General features: G+C 60.1%; 1 protein-coding gene across 2 annotated transcripts; it reads right to left on the bottom strand.

Moving 5' to 3' along the window:
• Positions 1 to 1,085: 1,085 nt before the first annotated feature.
• NR1H2 (nuclear receptor subfamily 1 group H member 2) lies at positions 1,086 to 10,149 on the bottom strand. Of its 2 annotated transcripts, none has more exons than XM_036437652.2 (10): positions 10,001 to 10,149; positions 9,737 to 9,869; positions 8,704 to 8,765; positions 8,486 to 8,617; positions 7,614 to 7,904; positions 7,263 to 7,537; positions 6,888 to 7,067; positions 5,744 to 5,843; positions 1,954 to 2,162; positions 1,086 to 1,689 (listed from the first exon to the last, which is right to left on the bottom strand). In XM_036437652.2, exons 3-10 carry the CDS (start codon positions 8,744 to 8,746, stop codon positions 1,543 to 1,545), a joined length of 1,377 nt encoding a protein of 458 aa, XP_036293545.1. In that variant the 5' UTR covers positions 8,747 to 8,765; positions 9,737 to 9,869; positions 10,001 to 10,149; the 3' UTR covers positions 1,086 to 1,542. The 2 variants fall into 2 exon arrangements, with proteins under 2 accessions (XP_036293545.1, XP_036293546.1); XM_036437653.2 differs by having other exon boundaries at positions 9,980 to 10,131.
• Between the last annotated feature and the right edge of the window lie 639 nt (positions 10,150 to 10,788).

Below are 10,788 nucleotides of genomic sequence, written 5' to 3'. Positions count from 1 at the left end.
ATTCTCGCGAAACCCCGCCCCCTTTGGCTTATGAGTCCCGAAGCCACGCCCCTCTTTGCGGAAGCGTCGCGGGCAAGTGAAGGCTGCGCGCGCAGCCACCCTGGGGCGCCACGCCCCACACCAGCCCTCGGGCGCTGCGCGCGCAGCCTCCGCATCCCCTCCCGCCTGCGGCCCGCCCGCGGGCACCAGCTGAGCACTGGCCGTGCGGGCACCGACATCCTGACATCCGCCCTCCCTGAGGAGCTGGGCTCTAAGCGCTCAGGTCCCGGCCTGATTTGTGGTCTCACGGCCTCTAGTGTCCCCATCTGTAAACTAGACCTAGCGTGGGGTGGGCACTCCAGCGGGGTGCCCAGCTCACCATTTGTAAACACTCATCTCTGCAGTCCTCTCTGCCCCGTCCTACAAACAACATAACCTTTCAGTAACCAGCCAGCCCATCTCTCAGCAAAACCCCCTTCACCCTCCACCAGGGCTGTCCATCCGTGCCCCTCCCTGTTCTGAACTCACCAGGGCCTCTCGCCTCCCACACCTGGCACGTGCCCTACATCGTGGGGGCCAAGGCTCCTTGTTCTCAAGGTTTAGGTCCCAGCTAGGGATGGGATCTTGGTGAAGCCTTGCCTTTCTCCTCCAGCACCCCTCTCCCGCCTGCTGCTCCCATTCCCTTACATCCTAGCTGACCCATTCACTCCCCCACTGCCACCTCTCAGGAGGGACTCTGTCTTTTAGCTGGTTTCCAGTGCCTAAAGTCGTGTTTGGCACCGAGGAAATGCTCCACACAGACTAGAATGAATGACATGTTCCCAGAATGGACACAGGTGGCTTCAGCAAGTACTTGTCGACTGTGTGAATGTCCCAGTCCCCTCATCCATGTAAATTGTCTTCCATGAGCTGGCTCCGACTGGCCTTATACAGGGGGGTGACCCCGAGGCCATCAGGGGCCTCTCCTGCACCCACCAGTGCCTGATTGCTGCGAACACCCCCCCACACACACCCGCCTAGCAGCCTCCTTAAAGGGCCAGTGTGGAGCAAGACCCTGGCGGCCCAGCCCCAGCCCCAGCCCCGCTCACACTCACTCTGGCTCAGGGCAGGTTTCTATTCATATTTTATTTTCCCATTTTTTTTGTGTGTGCGGGTTTTTCTTTTCGTTTTTATTAAATAAAAGCAGAAGGAGAGGGGACCTGTGGTCTCTCGTGCTGTGGGAGAGCCACGGGCCTCCCCTCCCTCCGTTCAAGGTGCACTGCGCAGTGGGCTTGAGTACAAGCTGGGCGGGGAGAGCAGCCGGAAGTGCTTGGAGAGGTCAGAGGTCAGGGCCGGCGCCCCGTCCACACCTTCCCAGGAAGACTCAGTGGGCAGGGAGGGAGCCTCCTGGACCCTGACCGGGCTGCTCCGGAGGGCTGAGGGCTGGCGGGGCCAGGGCTTGTGCTCCAGGCCACAAGGCGGCCCCGAGGCTCGGCTCCCCGCAACCCCACCCAGGAGGCGGAGGAGGCGTGGCCACGTCCGGCCGTCGGAGGGCGCAGGGGCTGCGGGCGGGGCTGCGCACCCTCACTCGTGGACGTCCCAGATCTCAGACAGCAGAGGCGGCAGCTTCTTGTCCTGGAGCCGCAGGGCGAAGACCTGCTCCGAGTGCACGGAGCTGAGCGTGCGCAGGCTCACCAGCTTCATCAGCATGCGGGGGAAGCGCAGCTGGTCCTGCGGGCGCGGGAGGGAGGGCGGGCGGCGGGTGATGGCCAGCCCACCAGGAGGGCCCTCCCCAGGCTGGGCCAGTGCGGGCAGAGGCCAAGGACAGCAGGGGGACCCCGCCCCTGTGCCTGGACCAGGCGCGCCCCTTGGTGAGGGGGCAGGGCCAGAGCTCAGGGTGCTGCCCGGGGGGCAGACAGGCCAGGCTCAGAGCAGGCGGCGGGCCGGCCCCGGCTGACCCCGGCGCGTCCCCTGGGCGGGAGGGCGGGGCGGTACCTGCGGCCGCTTGATGCGCGTGTAGGAGAGCAGCGCCTCCACGTAGGGCTGCTGCAGCGCCTCCACGCGGCCCGGCTCCTGCACGTTGGGCCGGTCGGCGGAGAAGATGTTGATGGCGATGAGGAGGGCGTACTCCGCGTCGTCCAGGCCCAGCCGCCGCATGGCCCGCGAGAACTCGAAGATGGGGTTGATGAACTCCACCTGCAGGCCTGCGGGCGGGGGGGGCGGGGGGGGCCGATAAACACGCCGCCCGGACCCGCCCCACGCCCGGCCTGGCGCTGCCCGGCGGGGAGGACAGCAGCCGCTCTGGTGCTCCTGCCCCTCCACTCCCCGGTCCCGCTGCGGGGCGCCTGGCGCAGCAGCTGTGCCACAGTCTGGCCCGAGGGAGGGACTGAGTTCTGAGAGCTGCCATTTATGCAGCGATTGCTACCCTGACACCACCTTCACTTCTTCCGGGCAGGAAAAGGAAAGAGTTGTTTTATTTTTGTGGGTTTTTTTAAATTTAATTTTATTAATTTTAGAGAGGAAGGGAGAGGGAGAGAAACATCAATGATGAGAGAATCATCGAATGGCTGCCGCCTGCCTGCACGTCCCCTACTGGGGATCAAGCCTGCAAGCCGGGCCGGTGCCCTTGGCCGGGATCGAACCTCAGACCCTTCAGTCTGCAGGCGGAGGCTCTATCCACTGAGCCAAACTGGCCAGGGCAAGGAAAGCGTTTTAAGCCCAGGTCACGTGTGTCACCCCCTGCAGTGGCTTCCACTGCTCTCAGGGGAACTCATTCCCAAGAGTGACTCATTCATTCACTCATTCATTCATTCGTCAAACTTCCTTGGGTACCTACTACGTGCCAGCGGAGAGAGCCATTTACACGACAGAGCCGTGCTCTGCGGAACTCACACTGGGGTTGAGAGACAGATAACAGACGGATACACGGCCTCTCCAGCCTGGGAGGTAGCGGTGAGGTCTAGAGAGCGGGCGAATGCAAGGAGGGGAAAGGGGGCCGCTGAGAACCCAAGGTGACCACCTTGTCTGAGATGCTGACGTGGCTCTCATGCCACGAGACATCCGGTGTTAAGGCTGGGAAGGCCCTGCGGGTGGCTCTGCTGGTTGTAGCATCAACCTTGGCACATCCCTCGTTTAATCCCCATCAGGGTGTGTACGGGAGGCAACCGATTGATGTGTCTCTCTCCCTCCCCCCCTCTCAAATCAATAAAAACATAGCCTCGAGCCCTGACCGGTTTGGTTCAGTGAATAGAGAGTCGGCCTGAGGACTGAAAGGTCCCGGGTTCGATTCCGGTCAAGGGCATGTACCTTGGTTGCAGGCACATCCCCAGTAGGGGGTGTGCAGGAGGCAGCTGACTGATGTTCCTCTCTCATTGATGTTTCTAACTCTCTGTCCCTCCCCCTTCCTCTCTGTAAAAGAGCAATGAAGTATATTTAAAAAGACATATCCTCAGGTGAGGATTTTTTAAAAATGGGAAAAATAAACACACACACACACACACACACACACACTCAGAAAAACAAAAATTGGGAAGGAACTGGACAAGCCAGGATAAGCTGATACCTTTGTTCTGGGCAAAAGGACCAGCAAGTATAAAAGCTCAGAGGTGGGAGTATATTTGATGATTCAAATAAGAAAGACGATGCCAAAACTGGTGTGGCTGAGTGGTAGAGCATCGGCTTGTGGACTGAAAGGTCCCAGGTTCGATTCCGGTCAAGGGCATGTACATTGGTTGCGGGCACATCCCCGTTGGGGGGTTGGGGGGGTGCAGGAGGCAGCTGATCGATGATTCTCTCTCATCAATGTTTCTAGCTCTCTAACCCTCTCCCTTACTCTCTGTAAAAAATCAATAAAACATATTAAAGAGAGAGAGAGAGAGAGAGAGAGGAAGGGAGCAGACCAGTGTAGCAGGAGAGTGAGGGGAGGGGCAGGTATGAGGAGGAGAGGGGATGGAGCAGACCCCACAGGCCCAGGGGGATGGGAGCCACGGAGCGTTCTGAGCTGAGGGGCAGGAGCCGCTGGGGTGTTAATAGGATCCTTCTGACCACGTGAACAGACACACTGGGCAGGGGTGCAGGTGGGAGACCGGTGAGGGACCCCTGCCATGGTCTAGGGCAGTGGTCGGCAAACCGCGGCTCACAGCCACACACGGCTCTTTGGCCGCTAGTGTTCTGATGCCACATCTTTTTTTATTTTATTTTATTGATTTTTTACAGAGAGGAAGGGAGAAGGATAGAGAGCTAGAAACATCGATGAGAGAGAAACATCGACCAGCTGCCTCCTGCACACCCCCTACCGGGGATGTGCCCGCAACCAATGTAAATGCCCTTGACCGGAATCAAACCTGGGACCTTTCAGTCCGCAGACTGACACTCTTATCCACTGAGCCAAACCGGTTTCGGCTAATGCCACATCTTCAAGATAGACTCGCCCAGGCAGAAAACCGACTTCTGCGCATGGGCCACGAAGTTTCAATTGCATTGTATGTGCCTGCCCGCACATGGCATTTTGTGGAAGAACCACACTCAAGGGGCCGAAGAGCCGCATGTGGCTCTCGAGCCGCGGTTTGCCGACCACTGGGCTAGGGAGACAAGTGAGGCCTGGACTGTGGCAGTGGCAGAGGATTGGGGGTGGGGGGAATGGTGGGACCCCAGCCTTCCTCCAGCCTTCTCTGTGCTGCAGTGGCCACGGCTTCCTTGGAGTTCCTTAAAACTGCCCAGCTCCTGTCCACCTCAGGGCCTTTGCACATGCTGACACCCTGCCCAAAACTCGCCCCTGCTGTGCCCTGCTGGCGATCTCCTATTCAGAGGGTGACCGACTGTCCTGGGCAGTGGGAGGGCCAGCAGTTAGAGGAAGGGAAGCGGGGTGAGAAGCAGACATCTGGGGGTGCAGACGGGTGCCCCCGGGAGAGAGCAGGACTTCCTGAGAGGGACCAGAGGCCCAGAGAGAGGCGGTTCCCCGGGCCTCAGCCTCTCGCCCTCAGCCTCTCGGCCTCAGCTGGCCTGCCCCTCCCCACCAGCCCACACACCGGGCTGCGTGCTCCGGGAGGGCAGGACCGGGTTGCCCTAAATAGCTGCGCGGGCTGCACGCTTCACAATGGACCGCGAGCCAGCCGCCCTGGGCGGGCCGGGCTGTGGGTGGACAGACCGTCTTTCCAGTCCCACCGAGATGCCTCCCGTGAAGAGAGACCTCGGTGCCCTCCCGCCCTGCGTCCCAGGGGGCAGTCAGCAATCAGGAACGTGCTCTCACCGGACTGCGGGGGGACTCCGCCCTCACCTCACTTTAAAGACTTTCCTTACTGAGAGGGGCAGGAAGAGGGAGAGAGAGAGAAACATCGATGGGATGTTTCTGCTTGCCTCCCGCTACCGGGGATCAGGGCTGCAACCTGGGCACAAGCCCCGAATGGGAATCGAACCGGCAACCTTTCGGTGCCTGGAACGATGCCCATCCACTGAGCCATAGGCTACCTCCACTTTAGAGATGGGAAAACGGAGGCTCAGCCGAAACCGGCGTGGCTCAGTGGATAGAGCGTCGGCCTGCGGACTGAAGGGTCCCAGGTTCGATTCCGGTCAAGGGCATGTACCTTGGCTGCGGGCACATCCCCAGTGAGGGTTGTGCAAGAGGCAGCTGGTCGATGTTTCTCTCTCATCGAGGTTTCTAGCTCTCTATCCCTCTCTCTTCCTCTCTGTAAAAAATCAATAAAACATATTTTTTAAAAAAGAAAGAAACGGAGGCTCAGACAGGGGCGAGCAGCGCGGTCTCCCAGGCCGCCCCCCGCCCCCGCACCTGCGCGGTGGAAGTCATCCTTGCTGTAGGTGAAGTCCTTCAGGAAGGTGATGCACTCCGTCTCATGGTTGTAGCGTCGGGCCGTCTCCAGCAGCATGATCTGCGGGCAGCGGGGAGGGGGCAGGCAGGGGCGTGAGGACCTGTGACCCCTTGGCCCCCAGCCCCTCCTCCCCTGGCCTGGAAGGGGGTCCAGTCTCACCAGGATCATCCCTGTGCCCCTCACTCCCCGTCCTCAGACACAGCAGCCGCAGTCAGCACGCTGGGCCCCCCCGGCCCTCTCCCTCCTCCTTCCGGCTCCCACAGCGCCTTCCGCTTGGTCAGCGCCCCCAGACCATGGCGGTTCAGGGGAGGGATGGGTGTGTTTTGTTCACTGGCATGTGCCCAGCACTCGGAATGGGGCCTGGCACACACGAGGCACTCGATGCTTATCTGCTACCATGGTTTTGGTTCAAATGCCAACTCCTCCGAATGGCCTTTTCGGCACATTCTCTAAGGTGCGTCCCTCCAGCCCCCGCCCGTTTCCTTTCTCCCTTGGCCCGTGGAACCGCTGATGCCCGTTTACTATTTCCTCCGTCAGATACATCCTGCAAAGGCGAGGACTAGGGGGGATCTCGCTTGTCCTAGGGCAGTGGTCGGCAAACTCGTCAGTCACCAGAGCCAAATATCATCAGTACAATGACTGAAATTTCTTTTGAGAGCCACATTTTTAAAGCTTAAACTATATATGTAAGGACATTGTTATTCACTTAATTAGGGTTCTCCTAAGCTGGCCTTTGGTAAAAACTCAAGGGACCATGCCGACACCGGTTTGGCTCAGCAGATAGAGTGTCGGCCTGCGGACCGAAGGGTCCCGGGATCGATTCCGGTCAAGGGCATGTACCATGGTTGCGGGCACATCCCCAGTAAGGGGTGTGCAGGAGGCAGCTGATCGATGATTCTTTCTCATCGATGTTTCTAACTCTCTATCCCTCTCCCTTCCTCTCTGTAAAGAATCAATAAAACATATTTTAAAATAAATAAATAAATAAAACAAAAACTCAAGGGACCAAAGAGCCCCATGTGGCTCGAGAGCCGCAGTTTGCCGACCAGTGTCCCAGGCCTTACCTTGCAGGCAGGAGGGAGGGGAGGGCAGGCGGGCGGGTACCTCAATGGTAGACGCCTTCAGGAGGGCGATCTGGTCCTCGCGGCCCAGCTGCAGGAAGCCGGGCACCTGCTTGGCAAAGTCCACGATCTCCTGGACTGAGATGATGGCCAGCTCCGTGAAGTGGGCGAAGCGCTGCTGGCGGGCATCGCGGGACTGGGGGTCTGCGCCCAGCGGCCAGGGCTGGGACACGGGGAGGGGGAGCGGGAGGGGGGAGTTATTCTCTGGACTCTTCCCAAGAACCCAAGGCCAGGGGGGGCAACTAGAGGCCAAGCCCGCACCCCGGGAGCCCCTCCTCCCCACACCCCTGCCCTCTGGAGCCTCATCCCCTCCCGGTGCCAGGCCCGCGGCCCCTGAGGGCCGCCCAGGGGGCAGTACCGTGACTTTGGGCTGGTCGGAGAAGGAGCGTTTGTTGCACTGCAGCTGGGCCGCCACCAACTGCTGGATCATCAGTTCCTGGGCAGCCGTCAGCTGGACACCCTCGCCTTCCCCGGGGCCCTGGCCGCCGCCGCCGTCCGACCCTCCGGGGGAGGCCCCGGGCCCCGAGGCCGAGCCGCTGCTGACGCCAGGCGTGGCCGGTGACTGCTGCTGCTGCTGCTGCTGCTGCTGCTTCCGAATCTTCTTCTTGCGGATCTGCTCCTCGGAGAGGACGCCTGCGGGGAGACGCGGGCTGAGCGGAGGCCCCCGGGCTGGCACGGCGCCCCCGCGGGCGGGCCGGCGGGCACTCACACTGCTCCCTCATCCCGGCCTCCTTGCACTTGCGCAGCCGGCACTGCTGGCACTTGCGCCGCATGAAGGCGTCCATCTGGCAGGAGCCGCCGCCGCGGCAGGCGTAGCGGCCGGCCCCGCCGCGGACCACGCTGCGCCGGAAGAACCCCTTGCAGCCCTCACAGCTGAGCACGTTGTAGTGGAAGCCGGAGGCCTTGTCCCCGCACACGCGGCACAGCTCGTGGCCCAGCATCTTGGGCGCCGGGCCCTTCTTCCGCTTGCGCTCCGGCTCCTCCGCGGGGTCCGGGGTGACTGGGGAGGGCGGGCAGAGGCCGTGAGAGTCACAAACACAAGGCGGCCAGCGAGGCAGGCCCGCGGGAGAGCAGAGAGCCGGGGTGCCGGGGGGTGACCCAGGGAGATGGCCATTCAGGGGGGAAGGTGTGTTATGGCAGGGAACCCCAAGAATGGATCAAAGTGAGAGGTGTCGAGGAGGAGCAGAAGAAAAAGTATCAACAAGAAATCGGAGCCCCAGCCGAAACCGGGTTGCTCAATGGTTAGAGCATCGGCCTGCGGACTGAAGGGTCCCAGGTTCGATTCCGGCCAAGGGCATGTACCTTGGTTAAGTGGGGGGTGTGGGGGTGCAGGAGGGGTACCAGTGGGGGGTATGGGGGGTGCAGGAGGCAGCTGATGGGTTTTTCTTTCTCATGGATGTTTCTAACTCTCTATCCCTCCCCCTACCTCTCTGTAAAAAATCAATAAAGTTTTTTTTTGTTTTTGTTTTTAAGAAAAGAAATCGGAGCCTCCTGTCCTCATGTCTGATCTTTCTCTCTCCCTGGATCCCTCCGCCTGCCTCCCATACCAACCCCCAGCCGGTGTCCGGGCCCCATTCTCACCCACGCTGCAGGCTGAGCCGACCCCATCTCTGCCCGGGACATCAGGGTCCGGGCCCCCCGGCCACGGCTCAGGACGCTCCTCCTTCACAACGGGCTTAGAAGAGGGCGCGCTGGGCGGAGGGGGCACATTCCCTGGGAGAGGGAGGTACAGTGAGTGTCTCCTGACAGCTGTGGGACGGAGCAGGGGGCCGGGCTGGGCTGGGCTGGGGCTCACTCACCAGGCAAGGGGGTATCCTGGGAACTCGAGGTAGGGGTGGACATGGTGGGGTCACGGAGCAGCCTGCAAAATACAGGGGCCGGGGAGCCTTGTGGGCCTGGGAATTCAGCCACAGGTTTTGAGGGGAACACCTTTCTTCCAGGGTTCCCCCAAATTCCTCCCTCACGGCGTATAGAACCCAACCCCAGACCCCCAATTTTAACAGCTCGCCCCTTCTGCTGAGACAGCCTCAGGCTTGGCTTCCAGCCACGTCCTCACCTAGACCCCGCCCCCACAGGCTCCGCCCACTCCAGGCCACGCCCACCCCTCAGTCCAGGTGCTGTCCCTTCTTCCCACTCAGTTTCATCCCACCTCCTCTTACTCCTCCCCGCCCCGCAGAGGAAGAAAACCCATCTCTAGACGAAACTGGTGTGGCTCAGTGGACAGAGCGTCGGCCTGCGGACTGAAAGGTCCCAGGTTCGATTCCCGTCAAGGGCGCAAGTACCTTGGTTGTGGGCACATCCCCAGTAGGAGGTGTGCAGGAGGCAGCTGATTGATATCTCTCCCTCAGTGATGTTTCTAAATCTCTACCCCTCTCCCTTTCTCTTTGTAAAAAATTAATAAAATATATATTTTTTAAAGAGCCAAAACCGGTTTGGCTCAGTGGATAGAGCGTCTGCCCGCGGACGGAAAGGTCCCAGGTTCGATTCCCGTCAAGGGCATGTGCCTTGGTTACAGGCACATCCCCAGTGGGAGGTGTGCAGGAGGCAGCTGATGGATGTTTCTCTTTCATCAATGTTTCTAACTTTCTATCCCTCTCCCTTCCTCTCTGTAGAAAAATCAATAAAATATATTTAAAAAAATAAAAAGAAAGAAAAAAAAAATCTCTCAGCCCATCCCCACCTCCTCCTCTTATGCTCCGCCCCCATCCTGTCCGCCTTCCAGGTTCCACCCTCACTCCTCCCATAAAGTGGCTGCGGATCCCTTTGCCCCCCAGATCCCGACCCCTCCCCTCCCACTAAGCCCCGCCCCGCCCCCAGGCTCCGCCCCCTCACCTCTCTCCAGGTCCCGCCCCTCTCCAAACACCAGTGGGGGGCGGGGCTCATGGCTGCGCGCGAGGGTCTCGTGGGCGGTCTCTCGCGGGGTCTCGGCTCCGGTTGCCCTGGAAACAGCCGGGGGCGACGCGAGCTGCGGAAAGGCGGGGGGAGAAGGAGAGAGGGGCTGAGCGGAGAGGCGCGCGGGGCTCCGGGAGGCCCCGGGCTCGGGGCGCTCCCCGCAGCTCCCCGCACTCGGTGCACCTGCGCCCGTCCCCCCCTTACTCTGCTTCTCCTTCTCCTCGTCCGTGTCCCCTGGAGGCCACCGCCGCTCCGGGCTTCTCAAAAGTAACTTCGCCACTTCTTCCGGCAACCCCACTGTGTGTCACTTCCGGCAGGGGCGGGCAGTCGGGGGTGACGGACTTCCGGTCCGCCTGGAGCTAGCCAAGTCAGGAGCCCGCGGGGCAGTGGTGCACCCTTTGGAAGCTGGCCCTCCGGGCAGGTCTGCCGGAGGCGGAAGCGTTCCGGTCTCATTGGGTCAGACGTGGCCAGCGCCAACCTCCCCGCCGGGCGCGGGTGTTCCTCTGGCTCCGGGAAAAGACTGACTCGGCTTATAGCTCCCCAAATAGAACTCCTTTTCGCACAGGACGGCGTTAAAGCACGTGTGTCCCTTTTTGGTGCTTATAAGTTTTCTCATTTTGGAGATGCTCTGATTATTAGTTTATTTTTTTTAATATACTTTATTGATTTTTTACAGAGACGAAGGGAGAGGGATAGAGAGCTAGAAACATCGATGAGAGAGAACCATCGACCAGCTGCCTCCTGCACACCCCGCACTGGGGATGTGCCCGCAACCATCAAAGCTGGGACCTTTCAGTCCGCAGACCGACACTCTATCCACTGAGCCAAACCGGTTTTGGCTGATTATTAGTTTTACATAACTTAAATTACAAATCTTGACCCAGAACAAAAACATTTAAAATATATATATTTTATGGATTTTTTACAGAGAGCAAGGGAGAGAGATAGTTAGAAACATCAATGAGAGAGAATCATCGATCAGCTGCCTCCTG

The sequence above is a fragment of the Pipistrellus kuhlii genome, unplaced genomic scaffold (assembly GCF_014108245.1).
Source record: "Pipistrellus kuhlii isolate mPipKuh1 unplaced genomic scaffold, mPipKuh1.p scaffold_m20_p_147, whole genome shotgun sequence".
NCBI lineage: Eukaryota > Metazoa > Chordata > Mammalia > Chiroptera > Vespertilionidae > Pipistrellus > Pipistrellus kuhlii.
This window is presented reverse-complemented; position numbering and strand designations above follow the sequence as displayed.